Source organism: Stegodyphus dumicola, chromosome 9 (assembly GCF_044657685.1).
Source record: "Stegodyphus dumicola isolate Sdum_Otavi_A_Nest chromosome 9, ASM4465768v1".
Lineage (NCBI taxonomy): Eukaryota > Metazoa > Arthropoda > Arachnida > Araneae > Eresidae > Stegodyphus > Stegodyphus dumicola.
In genome coordinates this window covers 54,875,066-54,888,134 of record NC_140776.1, presented here as the reverse complement: position 1 = coordinate 54,888,134, position 13,069 = coordinate 54,875,066, and the positions used below count along the sequence as shown (strand labels likewise).

General features: G+C 29.3%; 1 protein-coding gene across 2 annotated transcripts in view; it reads right to left on the bottom strand.

Annotated features, from left to right (window-relative positions):
* Window positions 1-13,069, bottom strand: part of shn (zinc finger protein schnurri) — a 184,700-nt gene that overhangs the window by 23,928 nt on the left and 147,703 nt on the right. The window contains exons 3-6 of one of the 2 annotated variants that reach the window (XM_035369753.2): window positions 10,917-11,048; window positions 8,436-8,852; window positions 2,550-2,686; window positions 847-1,028 (exon numbers count right to left, since the gene is read on the bottom strand). In XM_035369753.2, the coding sequence (XP_035225644.1) occupies window positions 847-1,028; window positions 2,550-2,686; window positions 8,436-8,852; window positions 10,917-11,048 (868 nt within the window). The remainder of the gene's footprint in view (window positions 1-846; window positions 1,029-2,549; window positions 2,687-8,435; window positions 8,853-10,916; window positions 11,049-13,069) is intronic. The other variant, XM_035369762.2, reaches the window with a different exon arrangement.

Below are 13,069 nucleotides of genomic sequence, written 5' to 3'. Positions count from 1 at the left end.
ATCACCAGTAGAGGACTGGTTCAAGAATACTGGAGGGTTTGACGCGGGCTTGATTCCAAGCGAATGCGCTAGGTGAATAGTTGGTTAGTTGTACCTAATTCAGAGCAATGTGCATATGGTTGCAATTTAGCATGACCCATACGAGTGTAGTTTCACTGGACTATTACGAAAGAGGGAGAAAAAATAAAAATTCCTAGAAGAAAATAATGTATCAGTAAACTAATAATAAACATACATAATTATTTTATGAGAGCTAGTTTATTATTATTTATGCTTGTTTATTATTAGTTGCAATACATAATATGTTTTGTTAACAAATAACAAAACACAGTATGTATCTAACTTCTGTACATAATACATTTTTTTAAATTAATCCTAATTTTTATGCATACTCTCTTTGGACGTGATTACAAAACAGCCCCTGTAGTATAAATTTAAAGCCTCCATTAACTTTGCTTAATCTCTATTCAATCCTTTTCAATTTCTAATGTTTTGATGTTTATTTTTATCACATGCAAAAAGATTATCTTTAAACCACCCATACAAGATGGCAAAATAATACTACCAGATATCCACCTATACCTGATGGCAAAATAATGTTATCATTACATTAAATAAGGTACAAATAAATAATCACTTCATTTATATTTCTACTCATTAACAGTTCACTACTTCATTATGTTTTCCCCCCTTTTTATTACTTTAATTTATATTCAGTTTTATTTTCTTTTTACCTGTAATTACTTTATTTATTTTTTAAAGTGCTTTCACATTGCAATAAATATTCAGAATACTTCAGAGTTATTTAATTTGCATTTAACAAACAAAGCAACATAAATAATTTACCTGTGCTAGTTGACCACTGACTTGGCTCTCCAAGAGCAGATAAATGAAGCAGACTTCTAGCAGCTTCTTGTTCTACACTCTGTTGTGAAACCGTTTCATTTCCTCTCGTGTTATCATCAAAATTATCAGCACACAGCTTTTCTTGGGATTGTGACTTTTTAGAATGCCCATTGGTCAACATTCTTAAAAAAAAAAAAAAAAAAAAAAAAAAAAAAAAAAAAAAAAACACTACCATTACATTCTTTATACTTATTATAATTCACTTAAGAATTTCAAAAGCCCTCTACAAAGAGACTAATTTTAAGACAATTCTAATAGAGAGCTGGATTAACCATTAAGCAACACAACCACTTGCTTTAAGACATCAAAGAAAGGAGGCACCAAAAAAGGTCCTTAGATATTCGGGAAAGGCAGTTTTACCATGGAATGTAAGGTGTAGCTAAATGGAGAAAAATGAAGAAAACCAGACATAAATATATGACAGGATACTATAATCTTTCAGTGCTTAGGGCCTCTAAAAGTTTTAAGCTGGTGCTGCCCCAACAATTATTTAAGAATTAAAATAGATGCATTAAATTTTTATGAAGAAAAAGTTTTGTACATTATTAAAATGTAGATAAATATTTGTTTGTACATATATCTGCTGTTGCCCACTCCTAGTGCAGAAAATACTATACACATTAAAATTTTCCATTTCTAAATAGCCCTAATAGAAAATCACACACTGTGTTATACTATAGGTTAATGACAAATTAGCACCTTGTTAAGTTATCAGAATGTTGAGAAACTTGCTCTTATAACAATACAGCATTGAGATCTGGAATATTCAGAAATTCTCCTTTGATATTATTTTGTGTAAAGAAGTACTGAATTAATTAACCTTTTCATTTCCATGAGGCCAGAGTTCAGACAAATTTAGATAAATTTGCTACATGATTTTAAACACTGCACTGCATTATTTTCAGTAAAATTTCAGACTCAATTTGGCATTGATTTCAAATTAAGATTTTAGCATTTCAAGAGACTATGTGATGACTATCAAGTTATCATCAGGTTTGAAAAGTCTTGAAAAGAAAGATATTCAATACAGGTTCTTAGATACAAACAATAACAAAAATGTCAAAATGGGGGTGGGGAAGCAATATAGTTCTACATTTAAATATGCGTAAGTAAATCATACCAAATTCAGTTTTAAAATTAAGAAAAACATAATAGGTTGAATTTTGCTTATGTAATATAATTTGCTGTTTCAAGATCAACTCAAAGCAGCTACTTTGAGTTAAAAAAAAAAAAAAAAAAAAAAATACATGCCAGCGATGTAATTTTTAAGAAGCATATAAAAATACCAGAAGTGACTGCTAAGTTAAATGCCAGAAAAATATTTAACTTATCTAAATGAATAAAGGAACATATGGCAATCCCAAAGTTGACAAATCTAACTACACATCTTTTAGTGATACAATATCTATACTGGCTAAGCTCATAAAATATATCAGTACCTTCCGATCTGCAACTCCCAGAAAATGTTTATATCTTAAATGTTTTTTTAGTAATAAGCTCGATTTATTTAAAATAATAATACAGCTATTTTAAATTGGTAATTTGGAAATATTAATAAGTAAAACACATTGTTTTTTGCATTTTTGAGTATATATGTTATAACAATACAAATCCAGACATGCATGTAGCACATACTAACATACCTTGATTTCTGATTTGAAACTATCATGCTACTTGCATCACTTTCACATTCATCTTCACTTTCCTCGGTGTCATCATCGTCGTCATCATCAGCATCCTCGCCATCAGAAAACTGGGTTTTTTTCTTTTCAATCTGCTCCTTCGAGCAAGTAAATAATAAAGTCTAAGATAATTTTTCAAATAATACATATAAAAATATCCTTTTCTACTTAATAGCTGTTTATAAGTAAAATTCTTTGTATACGCTAAACAAAATTTAAAAAGATTTAGATTTAAACATGGCTCCACCATTTTTTTTTTTTTTAATTATAGCTTATAAATAAAGAAATGTATGACAGTTCGACCAGTGACTTAAAAATTCAAAGCCTTCAGTATAATATTATATTTCTTTGATCTAATATGCTATTAATTTTAAGGCATACTCCTTAATTTCAGTATAAACAATACAATGGGGGGGGGGGACATTGATCATATGCAAATGAAATATATTTCACTCAACAAATGTTAATATCTTAAATGTTTTTTTAGTAATCAGCTCTATAATAATACAGCTATTTAAATTGGTAATTTGGAAACATTAATTACATCAAAATAATTAATAATTTACTTTATAATGCCATCCAGGGCTTAAATTTCTAAAAGAAGTAGTACCAGAGTCCTAAATGCAAAATAAAGAAATAAATACAAATCTTAACCAATTAGGCTAAATTAATGATAATGATAAATTTTCCAGCAATATTGCAAAATAATTACATAACAAAACAACAAAGCGCATTTTATCTTGGCATACAGCTAGATGATGGTTTTGCTATAAAATTTAGAGGCAGGCTTAATTTCTAAAATTAGAAGTGCTGGAGGAGCCCTAAAACAGACAATCACAAATTATGAATAAAAAATTAGTATAAATAAAATAATAACAGTTAAAACAACAAATAATTGAGTAATCAAAAATTTAAAAAAGTATAAAAACAAAAGCTACATCATAAATTTAAATAAAGAATAGAAGAAGATTAATAATAAATGCATTATAGTAAAAATTAAATAATCAATGAAAACTTTCAGAACTAGCTTTCATAAAACAATATTGTTTTTGATAGATAAAACATTTATAATGATATAACCAAGGCTATTTATCTTAATGATAAATCTTTAAGAAATGAAAATGCACTGCTAATAACATGCACTGTTAATATCTTCTAAGAGTTGAAAGCTAAGAATTTTGCATGTATCTTCTTTAAGGAAGAAACCACAATTGCACCTATGCCCTCAATTTATCATTTAGGATAACAAACCTAGGTTAAAATACCAGTTGTAATGGTATGAAGTCTACATGGCTTCTTATAACCATAGGCCCAGGATGCATCTTATTTAAAATTTTATAAAATTAAAAAAAATAATAGATAAATAAATAAGGGTGAAAAAAAAGTTAAAAAAAGATTAATTACAGACTAATAAAAAAAATGTAGGATTCAAAAATAGTTCCGCTACCTGATTTTGACTTAATAATCAAAATCAAGTAGCGGAACTTAGAAATTCTTAGAAGACATACTATCTTACAATAGGAATTCTTGGAATACTCCAATAGAGAATATAGAAAAGGACTGTTTGGAGATGCTTTTAAATTTAAGAATATGGGTAAGTGATTTAATTTCACCCTCACCCCAAAAAAATACTGGGAAAAGTTTAGACCACAATTTAAAGAAATGAAATAAAAAGTTTCCATTTTATTTACAGACCTCTCTCCTACACTTCTCTCACAGAGCATTTTTCATTAATTTAAAAATACTAAATTTTAATTTCAGCTTAATAGTAAACATGTAAACAATTAATTATTAAATAAAATTCCCTAAATATTCATGAAAATTACCCAAACTAAAAGAACTATGCTTATTTCCTCTCATTTATACCGGATATGGAAAGCTTCTAAAGCTATTAGATTTTATGATAAATAAATTATTCGATTTTCGAAAAAAAAAATCTTGTTAGGTCTTTCATTTTTTTTTTAGAAAGACATATAATGTTTATCTAAATAGTTGAATGTTGAATCTTTTAACTTTTATCTGATTTTGGAAGAGGATGTCTGTGTATCTTGGTTCTAAGATAGGCATGTTGGAAGCATTAGTACATTAGTCAATACTCATTATAATGATTTTTCTATTCTAATGAGTTGTACAAAAAGCTCCAAACTGCTTATTAATGTGATTTTTGCTGTAATGGCCACATGTTATAATGTTCTTATGCTGTTGGATACTTGAGGTCACTATAACTAACGTTACTAGCACAATAAAACAATTAAAAAAATATATTTCCCTCGATTATTAATTATCTTATTATATCCAATAATATATCGATAACAATAAAAATTACTGCTAAATATTAGGCAAAGAACTTAAGTAATTTTTTAAAAATTAAATACATTAAAATAAGTATTAGAATTACAGTGCATGACAAAAATATCCTTAATTAGCTATTCTTGTAACTGGGAAAGCTGCATAAAATTATCTAATCAGCTATTCTGGTACTTGGGGGGGGGAAGAAGAAACTCTAAAAAGAACGACTTAGAATTTTAAGCAGAAAGAAATGCAATATCAAATGCTATATACATTTATATTTTTTATTTTTAATGGTATTCAATATTATACTATATGACAGAATGTAAATAATTTAATTATCTAACTTTAAAAGCAGCAATGGATATGTAGCCAACAGTGTCCTCAGGAGCATTATTAATCTTCACCCTAAATTAACTCCTTTTCTTGTACGGGAAAACATTTGACATGTGGCAATAACGCAAAAGCATTTCTTGGATCTCCTTATTGGAACATTTAATGAACTACAGAGGGTGAGGATATATCTTGTATCTTATTTTTTCAGCCTTTGCCACAGCTTGCCTCCAGAAACTCAGAAACTGCTCTCAAAAGGAGCCTGAATGTCAAACTATCAATTGTACAAAATCACTAATGGCCTTTAATGACTTGAAAGCATTGGGTCGCAGGGAGACTGAACAAGGGAGTAGCTGAAATGAAAGAAGCTTAAAAGTCCTTCTAGACTGCCCTTATCAAAGGCCATCAAAATAATAAAATGCAATTTGTTTTGTTCGTTCATTTGCTGCCGACCAGGCTTCCGTCCTAAGGTGAAACCAATCAGAATTAATACCTGATCAGCGGAGATAAAAATCTACTTGTATTACCAGCAGCCACTGTAACTAGGTGGACTGCCAGATCAGCGAAGCTTATTTTGTATCAGCTAAAGTAAGTTGCTACAAAAATTAAAGAATATGTATCAATGACATCTTTGCAGTTTGTGCGACATATGTACAAATGATATATTACATAATCAAAATTTGCATATGAGAGCTAAGCAGTTACAACTGCTGCCTTTAACCATATTGATTAAAAAAAATAATACAAGTTTGGAAGTTATTAGAAAGCTCTTAAAATCATGAAGTCTTGAATTCATATTTTGTTCCAAATCTTATACAGTCAAAAGTCGTTAATCCGGACAACCATAATCCGGAATGATCTATAATCCGGACCGCAAAGCTACAAACTTTCCACGCATTCATCAACGCATAATGCATCCACGCATGCGCATAATACTTTTACGCATGCTCATAATACGTTTACGCATGCACATTTAATGTATAACGAATGGTATAAGCTAAGCTAAAATTATCTAATTATCTATTTCAGTTAATGTTGCAGATTGCGTTGTTCCTTAATCTTCAAATTGGATACGGCTTATTACTTTTTGCAGACTGTTAGAGCAATTTTATAAAAGTAAGCTTGAACTTTCGATTATGTCAAAAAAAATTTCCAATTCTGGAGCTGCCAAAGGATCTACAAAGCGAAAGCATGTTTCGATGTCCATCAAACAAAAAGTGGAATTGCTGCAAAAAATGGATAAAGGCATATCCTTTGTTTCTCTAACCATTCCGAAATCTGTTTATCAATTTCACGCTGCTCTGAGGGGGGGGACGTCGTGGCTTGCAATGAATAGGAAGTTGATCTGTCAGCACTATCCTTATCTTCAGGGCAGATGTTTTTATTTTATTTCGCTTTTAATTCCTTACTAAATGTAGTTTTCATCTCGATATACTCCGTCTTTGATATGATTTACATCAAATTCCTCGTCATTATAATTCGCTTCCGATAGTGAAGAAAGTGACACAGAGGTTATTGAAAACGAAAAAATTTCGATTGACAAATTAATTAGTCAGGATTCTCGACACAGCAATTACAGGACTTGAACAGTGGAACTTTGTAACTGAACAAGCAATTATGTCTGTTCATAGAATTAAAGAGAAAGTATTAGCACAAAAAATGAAGCAACTTAAACAACTTATATTGAAAGAAATGTTTAATAAAGTAAACATATAAATATTAAGCTTTTTTTTTTTTTTTTTTTTTTTGTAAATTTTGATAACCTTTAGATCATAATTGCTCTTTATTTCATAAATTACGGTTTCATATTTTTAATTTTATAATTTCTGCATGCCATCTTACCAGATTTTAACTAATGATCTATAATCCGAAAAAATTGATAAATCGATAATCCGGAATCGCCGAAGTCCCGACGAAGTCCAAATTAATGACTTTTGACTGTATTATTCTTAGCTAGTTGGGAACGGCCACATAATTGAATCCCATTCAAAGCAATTAGATCATAATTACATGAAAAATGTGGTCACTATTTAAATTCATTTTTCATAAATACTCAAGTCTTAAAAATAAAACAATAATTAACAAATTATCAAATTTCATTATTCATAGTTAATACGAAAAACAGAGCAGTAAAATTTAATTCAAGAAGATTATCTATTTATAATGATTTTTATCTATCTAAATTGATTCTTATCTAGGCAATAATGTATCTTAATTATAAAATAAATGCCCTCCTAATTAACATATTCTGGCTAGAAATACAATTATTCTCAAAAACTAGAAAAGAAAAACAAATGAATAATATAGCAATAACATTTAGTTTGATATTTTAAGACATAGCCCTTAACTGAGAACGTAACATTTTAAAAAAAACAGGGCAAGCATAAGAATTAGAAGTGTGACAAATGTTGTACCGTTTCTAAATTTGATCTTAAACAGTTAATACAAGATGGACCCTCTTTAGAGTTCAAAACTAAATTATCATGCATATGAGCACAGTGAAAGCAATTTATTTTGTGCTCAATTTTGCTTGTGACACAAGCGCAGCTTTGCTTTTGTGCAATTCCTGATGCTGCCTATCTGGAAATGCATGGAAACAATGGTTAAATCTAAGGGGTGAAACTAAAGGAGCTCTTGGGGCTCCTTATTGTCACACCTATAACTTTAAAAAACTCAGCTTTTGCTTCTGTACAATCATTGTATATATATTTTTATGGAAGAAAAAATAGAATACGTATTTCTATTTTCCTTCTAAATTTAATTCTCCAAAACATCTAAGATTATTTAAACACCTCAAAATCCTGGGCTCATATGTGGCTGCATTCCTCACAGATCCATATTTATACCACTGCCTAGAGCTTATTTAGTGCTCCAGTTGGGATTAAAATATATTAAAATTTTAGATGTACTGGAACAGGGCTCCGGAGTAATTTAAGCACTGATGCTATCAATTTTAAAATATATTCTATTGTTATTAAGATTTATTCTAGGGATGGGTGCCTTTAAAAAAAAAAAAAAAAAAAAAAAAAGGTAATCATTAATACACCAGTTTATTAGCCTGCTTATACCTTTAAAGTTAAAACTACTAAAAATAAAAATTTCCTTGAATATATTGGTTACATTCTTACATGCATAAAAAGTATTTTAATTTCTGAATATTTAATTTTTGAATTTATTAATTTGGTGCAAATATATATATGTGAGGGAAAAAAGAAATGGCCTCACCTGTTTAGCTAAAGCTTCTTCATCAATCTGTGAATCATCAGTAGTAGTTGGTACTGGAACAATACCAAGTTCTGTACATTTCTTGTGATGAGCTTTTGATTTCATATGCTTAGTAAGATTCCCTTTTGTTTTGAAAGCAAATGAGCAATGGCGACATTTATAAGGTCTGAGATCAGTATGAGTTCGTATATGCTTCTTTAACATGCTGGGCTTTTTGCATCGTATGCCGCATTCTTCACATACATACTTCCCTCTGCCACGTCCTCGTACATATGTGTAGTCTTCATTAGATTTGAAACCTCCTTCAAAAATTTTCACTCTCTTTGGGGGCTGAGGTTGACTTGAATCAGTAAGGGATTCAGTACCATCTTCTTGGCAATCATCATCATCTTCTTCTTCTTCATTTGAATTATTTACCTATACAAAATTTCCAAAACAAATAAATAAAAGAATAAATAAATATTTTCATGTCTATATATATAACCAAAAGATTAAAATTTAGCAAGTCATATATCTTCCAATTTGAGACTTTGATCGAATCACATACTTATTTGACACAATCTCATAAATCTTGCATATTATTTAATACAGTGGTTCCAAATCTTTTATGATGAATGACCCATAATTTTATGACAGTGATTTTGATTTTCAATTACTACTGTTATTATTTATATCATACTCGCCTATTAACTTGAAATCTGTATTCAGAATGTTCCACACTATTTGTTAAAATATGCTCATATGGTTAAAAGACAAACATTAAGGTCATCTTAAATATATTTAGTACACAGAGCATCTACTGACTTTTAAGATTGAATTTTTCCTACTAATTCGAGCACAGTAGACAAATACTATATAATGGCACTCACTAATTACATACACCCTTACCTTACTTTCTTTAAAGTATTGTCTGCATATGGTAAGAAATTAAAATGGTATTTTATGCTTAATTTTAGAGAATTGCTATATGCTCTCATGGATTCAAAGAACGAAAAAGCAATAAAGTTTCTTAAGTAGTCAACTACTTTTTTATCAGGATTCCTTATTCAGTAGATAGGATTTCTACAGGTCAATTTCTACTTCCAGGAATGAAATCTTGCCTTAACATTTAATTTCTGAAACCATTTTCAAAATTTCAAAAAGTATATATTAGGGAAATGGAAGCCTTTTCAAACAGCTGAATTCTACAAAGTTATCCAAAAGCTCAATGGATGTTGTAAAAGACACTTGGCATTGAAAGAAATGCATGTAAAATGCTACATGGTGATAATTTTTCCCCCCTTCCAATCTCATTTTGCTATGAAGTCAGTTCACAAACTTTGTAAATACATTAAGTACATTTCTCTTGCATTTTTTGCTGCTATTATTACAAAAAGTGTAATTACAAAATCAAAAATAGGAGCAATTTTTAAAATAACACTTCAAATCAAACATTTTGTGATACACAGTGTGAACTTGACAGACATACAAATTATGAAATATTGATATAATAAATAATTTTTTTTCCATATGATCATTCGAATATTAGAGTATTAGAAATGTTATTTAGCAAAAATAACTTTACATGGATAAAAAATTAATTGTGATGAAAAGAATTGAACAAAAATTAAAAGTTTTCAAAATTTTTCACATCAAATTAACTACAACTGACTAAAAGTTTGAAATTCAATTCCAAACATATCCCCTTTCCTCCCAATCACAATAGAAAGAAAGATATAATTACAAAACCAAATTTGAAACTGAGCCTTTATCAAAAATGGTTCTGAACTTTATATTATTTTATCCAATGATAAAAATATATGCTTTATTTGTGTAATTAAAATAGTATCAAAGTAAAATTAAATGAGACTTGAATTTATTGAAATAACCACTTTCACATTCTACGATTCTTTTACAATGCGATACAAGTTTTTAAGTACCATTTCACAAACAGGATTAAAAAAAAAAGTTATTTTCTATTTTTTTTCCCCTCCTCATTTGATCAAATCTCCTACCTCAAACTCAAGATTAAACAATTTTTTAAAACCTCATTTAAAATTCTTTAATTTTACAGTTTAAAAAATACTATTATAAGAATTTTTAAAACATCATTTAAAACTCCTTTTGAATTTATACACTTTCTTTCTTTTCTTATTATAAGTTATACTGGCTAGTATTGCTGTCGTAGCTTATTCTAAATGCATAGGCATTTTCATGTTTCAACTGCTTATTAAAAATATTTCAATGAAAAATAATAAATATATAAAGTAGTACAGTCATAAATCAAATGAATTAAAAACTAACTGAAATAAAGTAAATTAAAAATTTCAGATTTCAGCACTTTCATATTTCTTTTATTATCTCCATCTTATATAAAAAAAAATTCACATTACAAAAACTTGTTTACAATACTGTGCTTATGCAGATATATCACTGTTTGTTTATGGAAATTCAGAGTTAATAAATGTAAGAATATGTATTAATTATGAATCAATCACTCACATCTCCATCAGATAACGTGTTATCAGTGTCTAAACGTAAACTAGATTCATCAGCTGAATGAGCTTGAGCTTCAGATTTTTCTGGTAATGATATTGCAATATCCTTACCCAGATGTGCCTCTGTAGTTAATTCCTGAAAATATAATAAGAAAATATATAAAATTGGCTAAACATAAATATTTGTCACATTTTCTAGAATAACAAAGGAGTAATAAAAAGGAAAATACAGTCAAAAGTCGTTAATCCGGACTCGTCGGGACTTTGGCGATTCCGGATTATAGATCATCAGTTTAAATCTGGTAAGATGGCATGCAGAAATTACAAAATTAAAAATATGAAACCATAATTTATGAAATAAAGAACAATTATGATCTAAAGGGTATCAAAATTTACAAAAAAAAAAAGCTTAATATTTATTTGTTTACTTTATTAAACATTTCTTTCAACGTGCGCATGCGTACAGCATACATTACGCATAGTCAAAATTAGAAAATTGCAACCAGAAAACTATTTAATGTGTACTCTTGATATTTATAATGACGAGGAATTTGATTTAAATCATATCAAAGACAGAATACATCGAGATGAAATACTACATTTAGTAAAAAATTATAAGCTGAATAAAATAAAAACATCTGCCCTGAAGATAAGGATAGTGCTAATAGATCAACTTCCAGTTCATTGCGTGTGGCGATGTCCCCCCCCCCCGCAGAGCAGCGTGAAATTGATAAACAGATTTCGGAATGGTTAAGAAACAAAGGATATGCCTTTATCCATTTTTTCCAGCAATTCCACTTTTTGTTTAATGGACTTCGAAACATACTTTCGCTTTGTAGATCCTTTACATATTAGTAAATATATATCGGAAATTCTATTTGACATAATCAAAAGTTCAAGCTTACTTTTATAAAATTGCTCTAACGGGCTGCAAAAAATAATAAGCCAGATCCAATTCGAAAATTAAGGAACAACGCAATCTGCAACACTAGCTGAATTAGATAATTTTAGCTTAGCCTATACCGTCCGTTATACATTAAACGTGCATGCGTAAACGTATTATGTGCATGCGCACATGCATATTCGCAGCCGTAAAGGTCTTACGCGCACGTGTAAACGCGACGCATGCGCAGAAATTTTCTAGCTTTGAGGTGCGGATTATAGATCATTCCGGATTATCGGTGTCCGAATTAACGACTTTTGACTGTATATCATATTTACAAGATTATTAATTAATAAAATTAGTACAGTACAAAGTCTGTAATTCGAACTCACCAGGACTTGAGAAAACAGAATTTCAAACGTTTACAAATTTTAGATCAGTGTCAACCTAATAAAATGACATTTATAAATTATAAAATTAAAAATACGAAATAGCTGTTTATGTAACAATTAAGCATTTACGATCCTAAGGAAATCAAAACTTAGTGTCCCATTTTAACATAGCTTAGCTAGCATCTGCTATACACTATTGGTGTATGATGAGCTTGGCAGCTAAAGGCATACTATTCCACTAAATTTATATTGTTTCTGTTACGTGTGCTATGAAATTTAAGGTAGAATTATACTAGTTTAGTTCTTTACTTGATACTTAGTTCAGTTATTCTGAATTAAAACATCACTAAATGTAATCTTTTGGCCTGTGAATACCATTTACATTTTTTTTTTCAAATGGAAAGAAATTTTTGTTAAACTTTTCATCTTCAACACACTGAATGCTTCACATCACAAATGGCTGAAGACTGTAATTACTGCCAAATGTCCCCCTCCCCCAAAAAAGCTGTTTAGCATTCAATTATGAATATTTTCAAAAAAATTGTTTTAGATATCTCTGTATGAGTTATTTTTTAGGCTGCCATAAATTGATAGTTATGTGATAATGAAAGCAAAAAATAATTTAAAAAAAAATGATTGCCAGGTTGCCATCTCTACAATTAACACTCTTTGTTGGTGACATGGACCCTTCCCAACATATTTTTGTAGATTTGGGATTTCAAACACTGACCACTGTGTATGTGGCAAGCCAGGTACCCCGCAGGACTATTTAACAAACTATCAAATAACAGAAGGGATGCACATAAAGTTTTCAAACCACAATCAGAAAGCATTCAGAAGATATTTAATTAAGAAACATCCTTTAATAAGAAAATCTGCAAG